Raw genomic sequence first — 6,276 nt, forward strand, 5'->3', positions numbered from 1 at the left:
TGTTTATAATTCTTCTAGCTGGTTCTGTGCATCAAATAAAATCTTATATTTCTGATTTAATCGCTAGATGGACAGACAGACATATACACACACGTATATCTATCCATCTACCCACCCACCTACCTACACATTACAAGCAGAGCATCCCTGGTGGATCTAGGGGTGAGGCCCATAACTCTGTCTTTTCAGCTCCCATCCTACCCCCTACAGTCTCAGGTCATTTTTAGGTAAGTGAGGGCTCCACACAGCAGGGCTAGACTAGCCCTGGGAGCCTGGAGTTTGAACTACCCTTCCCACCTGCTCTGCTCTGGCTGTACAGGTGGTTCTTCCATTTCATGTTTCCGCCATTGGTTTCCTCTGCTGGGAACACTGCCCTCCACAACACACCTCTGTACCCGCAGCCTCCTCCCTCCCTTAACTCCAGCCCCATACAAGCTTCTTGGATCCTTAAGATCAAAGGTCACCCTTAGAGAACCCTTCACCTACCTCCATCAGCATTCTATCATACACCCCCCCCCCCTTATTTTATACTCCTCCTCTCCTTCAAATAACTTTTTTTCCTGGTTCTCACTGCACACACTTAATGCACTGATATATTTGTGCTACCTAGAACCGACCCTTAGCTTTTAAAGGAATAGAAGGTGATGTGCTTTCTCTGCCGCAGATGGCAGACCTGCACGCCGTCCCGAGGGGCATGTATGACGGCCCGGTGTTTGACCTGACCACCACGCCCAAGGGGGGCACCCCCGCAGGCTCCACCCGGGGCTCCCCCACTCGGCCGACCCCACCTGTGAGGAACCTCCATCAGTCGGGATTTAGCCTGTCGGGTGAGTCGGAAAAGCTGATGGTGACCCTTAATGAGAAAGGGAGGAGAGAAGGGGGAAGGGGACTCAGTGCTCTAAGCCAGGGGTCCTCAAACTTTTTAAACAGGGGGCCAGTTCACTGACCCTCAGACCATTGGAGGACCGGACTATAGTTTAAAAAAAAACTATGAACAAATTCCTATGCACACTGCACATATCTTATTTTGAAGTAAAAAAACAAAATGGGAACAAATACAATATTTGTATTTGCGTGTGGCCCGCGGGCCGTAGTTTGAGGACCCCTGCTCTAAGCTAACGGTGATCCTTGGAGCGAACCCAGACAGGTTACTGGGCAAGAAGGATGGTTTGTGCTGAATCAATAAATAAGTCCTGCTGAGAAAGCAAGAGGAGGCTCAGTCAGGCTCAAGGTCAGGCTTAAATGACACCAGTTCTGCTCAGAGCTCCCATCTGGTGGGGGAGGATGGGGGGTGAATTTATAGTGATTTTCTGCTTTAGCCTGTGAGAGCGGTGCAATGTGCCCAGGTGAAAAGAGAGCTCAGATTCTTTTTATGCTCGAATTGCAATAGCTTCTTCCAGCCCAGGATTTTTATTCTGCCCTCCCTCTTACTAGTAATCAAGCTAACAGCAGCCGCTGCTGATTGGACATTTACCGTGGGGCAGCCATATCACGAATCTTACCTATTCTTTAAGAACTGCCTGATATAAATACGAAATAATGATTCAGTTCCTCCACAACCAGTAGTCTTAAATTGCGAAAAAATAAATGTAGGTTATGGTCTCTATGATGAACAATTTAAATGTGAGGGAAGCAGGACAGAGATGTGTAAAGAGAAAACTGGCAGCAGGAAGGGGGTAAGGAGGGGAGCAGCAGGATATGGGGAGGAAAAGAGATGAGGGGACCTAGGTCGGGAGGAAGACAAAAGAAAAGGGCTGAAAGGTCTCAGGTGACATGGCCAGAGGTCACAGCATGCTCCTTGCTGAAGTCTTTGCCAGCGTTCTGCCCTTTTCTGTTGCTCCCTGGCTCCCCTCAGCCCTAAGCTTCTCCGGCTCCTTCTGAATGGACAGAGGGACTCACTGGTGTTTCCTGGTGTGCTGTGGCTGCAGGGGCCTGGCCGTCACCACTGCCAGTTGTGACCCTAGCCCGTGGTCGGCAAACCAGGGCTCGAGAGCCACATGCAGCTCTTTGGCCTCTTCAGTGTGGCTGTTCCACAAAATACCACGTGGGGCGCGCACGTACAGTGCGATTGAAACTTCGTGGCCCATGCGCAGAAGTCGGTATTTTGTGGAAGAGCCAGTATTTTGTGGAAGAGCCACACTCAAGGGGCCAAAGAGCCACGGTTTGACGAGCCGCAGTTTGCCGACCACTGCCCTAGCCCCTCACAGCCTCAGTCACCTCCTCTTTCAATGGGATAATAACAGTCCATTTCTGGAAAGATAGTGGGGAGAGTTGAGTAAGACAAACTGAGAAACATTTAAACCGTTGCTTGAAACGTGAATGGAGCAGCTATTTCTCATAACACTCCCATCGTTGCTTTTATTATCATTGTTATGATGTGGAGGGTCGGATGAAGTCCAGATATAAACCTGGCTTTCCCTGGCAGAGGGTGAGTTTCAGGAGGGTGGGTATGAAAAGTCTGGAAGACCTCCCAAGCGAGAATGGGCGAGGAGGCCAGAAGGCACGTAATAGCCCAGTGGTTCTCAACCTTCCTAATGCCGCGACCCTTTAATACAGTTCCTCATGTTCCTCATGTTGTGGTGACCCCCAATTTCATTGGTACAAATTGAACATAATTAAAGCATAGTGATTAATCACAAAAACAATACGTATTGTCCAATGGTCTTAGGCGACCCTTGTGAAAGGGTCATTGAACCCCCAAAGGGGTCGCACCCACAGGTTGAGAACCGTTGGCTTAGACTCTTAAAATTAATCCAGTTTCTCTCTTGTCCACACCCCACCCTCTCCCGATTTTTCTCCCTGGGAATGCAGGCACCCAAGTGGATGAAGGAGTCCGCTCAGCCAGCAAGCGCATCGTGGCGCCCCCTGGAGGCCGTTCTAACATCACATCCCTGAGTTAAGCCACCCCTCCCCAGAGAGAGGGGCAGAAGCAAGAAGAGATTGATTTGAAGCCAACATGGTACACCGATATTTAAGGAGGAGAGCGAATCCAAACAGTTACGACCTAAAGAATCAATAAGCCTCAAGCCTTATGTTTCTCCAATGTTACGCTCGCTTGCCTAGCTTTACGAATATTGCTTTGTTTATGCCTAGCCTTGATTTGGTTGACCCCCCTCCCCCATTTACATGCATGCAATCAGACAGGCCACTAAGGTAAGGAGTCTGCTATCTAGTGTTGAGAGCGTGTGTAGTGCTGCATCTTAAGACAAGGGGACAGACAAAGCTGGATGTCAGGAGACTGAACAGAAGGGACACAGTTATTTGGGGTGAGTGGGTGGTGGGAGCCTGAGCAAGGCTGGGAGCTCAGAGGGCTGGGGTGGGGTGAGCACGGGGAGGGGGGTGGGTGGGTGAATATAAGGGGTCTTGTGTATTGTGTTAATGAAGTACATTTATTTCCTTGGAAGATGGCCCCTGGGGGTCCGGAGGCAGCAGAGAAGGCAGGCGGGGTCTTCAGGTTCCGGACTTTGTCACGTCCTCTCTTAGTAGATTTCATATCTTTGAGCATTTTATTAAAACACCAAAACCCAGCCATGGCTTCCTCTTGGTCGTGCCAGTGCTTGGCCGGGCCTCTTTCTCAGAGCTGCTTTCAAATGCTTCTCTTTTCCTGGCTGGGAAGGAGGAGAGGAGGGAGGAGGGTCACTTCTCTGGTCTTGGTGCTATTAAGAGGCAACACCTGGGAGCGCGCACAGGCCCTCGGGGTGGGGCGGCCTCGCTTACATTGCACCTCCCTGCAAACAGGAGGTGGAGGTCACCTTCTCCTGGTCTTTTCAAACTGAGGAGGGCAGCCTGCCCCTGGCATCTTGTGTGAAGGGCTGCTCCTGCCAGTGGTGAGTGTTTGATTGTCTTGGTCTCCCGAGATCCCCGCACAGCCATGAGCGAATCAGATTTGTGCTGTTGCTGAAAGCTGATTTTCTTAGCGGTTCCTTAGCTTCCATCTGAGCTTGTGTGGGAGTCAGGCAGGGCTTTGGGAAAGCCAGCCTGGAGCAGCAAGAGCATGTCCTGTGACCGTGGTTCTGGTGCTCAGTCCTAGGCCATCTGTCTCCCCGGCCATCAGCACAGCCTTGGGGGGAGCTTTTGTTTGGTACCACGTCTCCCCAGGTGGGTGGCGGTGACAAGTGGCCCACAAGTACAGGAAGTGCTGGCACCTTCCTTGTCTGCCGGAGCTGAACGTGCTTCCCCATCCAAACTCAACTTCAGAACAAGTTCTCTGAACTGGACGAGATTGTAGAACTAAGGGGCCCCTGTGCAGGAACAAATGTATTTCACCTGCGATCTGACTTCTGTGCTGGGATCCAGCTGGTAGAACTCGTAACCCTGTGTACTAGGTACTCTGAAGAGAGGCCGCAAACACCTCCCAGGTGTTTGGGAGAAACCTAACTGCAGGTTTTAACACATTGTATGCGGGTAGTAACAGGTGGCTCTACTACTTACAGTCAACCGCATACAATGTGTTTTAAGGGGAAGGCCAGAGGGAGAGCATACGTGTCTGGGGAGGCATGTGGAAATAGCCATGTGGAAATAGCCAAGGAAGAGGATTCCCCCTAACTAAGCTAATTTCTCGTCCAATTATGAAAAAGAGGATTTCCTCTTAAAAACCTTGCTACCTTTAAGGCTTTTTCATGGTGCCTTTTTTTAAAGGAAACATAAGTGAAGGGGAGGGTGCAGCTCGTGGTTTATAACTCAAAGATGTGGGAGCCTGTTTCAAACTGGGAGCGGTAGTTTTGCAGACCGGCAGCCCTCTTGTTATATCAGAAGCGTATGCTATATACCTCATTGGCTGGGCTGGGATTTAGGATATGTTGCAGTACCAGCCACAACCACCAGATGGAGGAAAAGACACGTTAATAACTAGTGGGAACATCCACTTCAGTACCATCTGCTGCTGTTACCAGCCCCCGAGTCCAGCTCATCTTTGCTGACCTCTCTATGCCATGAAAACCAATATTTCATGGCCCAGTTGGCTGCACTTGGGACTTCTGAATGAAACATTCAACCAGGACTTACATTCTCCACGAGCTTCCCCTGCTGGGGGAGCAGCCCCTTCATGCCTCGATGCTGGGCAACACAATCTGAGAAAAGCCCCCCTTTCTTCATGCCTGTTAGTAACTTCCCAAGCACAGAAATTCCTGGGAATTCCAAGAACACTCCCACTGTCGACTTTGATTTCTGGTTCCTTGTTACTTAAGTTAAATTCTATATTCCAATCTGTCCTGTTCCTTAAGACACATCAAAGAGCCCCATACACACGGGTTTAGGAAGAGATCACCACAGTGAGTCAGGCCCTCTCAGAATTCACTGGCACATCCTCCAACTGTGGGAGGGCTTGCTGGGTCTTCTGTCTTCCTCCCAGGCTTTCTTTCGCTGTCTCCTGTGTTGGCCTGGGCCCTCTCTAAGGATACCCCACCTGCTCCCCTCCCCCCAACCTCCCCACGTTGTCCCTAAACCCAGATGGCAATCAGCTAGGGTTCTGTGTGGGAGAGCCACGATCTTGGGTGCTTGAAAGGTATTTGAGGAACTGTTAATTCCGTCGCCCCAGCAGAGATACTTCTAAGTTTTCTGAATTTGGCAGGGCTGTAGCCATCTCGAAAATGGGTTTTCTTCCAAGTCCCCTCATCCTTTGGCCTTTGTCTTTGTACCGACACCCAGAGAGTCACCGTCTGCTCTGAAGGCCTCCATCCTAAGCCTGGACTTTCACTCACCCTGAGTAGCCCTTCCCAACAGGGTGACGCGTTACACAAGCACCCCAGGCCTTCTCTCCCGGAAAAGTCCAGCTGGAGCCCCAGACATACACCGGCTGTCCCGGCAGCCAGCATCCGTGGTCGGTCCCCTCTTTGGAAAGTCGTGTGCGGGTGTTCAGTTCTGTGTCTGGTGACCGTGGACGGACAGTGACCTCCCTGTGACCTGTGGTAGCTGTGAAGCGGCTCTGGAATGTGAAGAGCTGTTTGGTTTGAACCGTGAAGAAAACTGTGTTTTGAGTTTAGCTGAGATTAAGAAGAAAAAAAAAAGTTCATCAAGTGACTGTTCATGTAAACCTGGTTATTAAAATAACTATAAAATCACAGATGTCGTTCTGTCTTTTCTGTGTGTGACATGACATTGACCCAAATTGTTAAAATCAGTAAAACTGAAATGGTTGGTAAGGGGGCAGATCTGATGAAAACAGAGTTGCCCAGAGAAAATGTGGGGAATTCCTATCTTTTCAGTTGAGGTTGAGCTTTTATATGGCTAAAGAGTTTGATGACTATTGTTAAAACTTGGGGGAATTACTAAGTTTAT

The 6,276-nt window shown here is 49.9% G+C and overlaps 1 protein-coding gene across 3 annotated transcripts in view; it reads left to right on the forward strand.

Annotated features, from left to right (window-relative positions):
* Nucleotides 1-6,061, forward strand: part of LOC102441540 (dihydropyrimidinase-related protein 3) — a 105,859-nt gene extending 99,798 nt beyond the window's left edge. For 2 of the 3 annotated variants that reach the window (XM_014463235.2, XM_006097454.3), the window contains exons 13-14: nucleotides 665-827; nucleotides 2,812-3,528. In XM_014463235.2, the coding sequence (XP_014318721.1) occupies nucleotides 665-827; nucleotides 2,812-2,900 (252 nt within the window). In that variant the 3' untranslated portion in view covers nucleotides 2,901-3,528. Of the gene's footprint in view, nucleotides 1-664; nucleotides 828-2,811; nucleotides 3,529-5,646 lie in introns of those variants that run through there. The other variant, XR_002831350.1, reaches the window with a different exon arrangement.
* The last annotated feature ends 215 nt before the right edge of the window (nucleotides 6,062-6,276 follow it).

This window comes from Myotis lucifugus, unplaced genomic scaffold (genome assembly GCF_000147115.1).
Source record: "Myotis lucifugus unplaced genomic scaffold, Myoluc2.0 scaffold_202, whole genome shotgun sequence".
Taxonomy (NCBI): Eukaryota; Metazoa; Chordata; class Mammalia; order Chiroptera; family Vespertilionidae; genus Myotis; species Myotis lucifugus.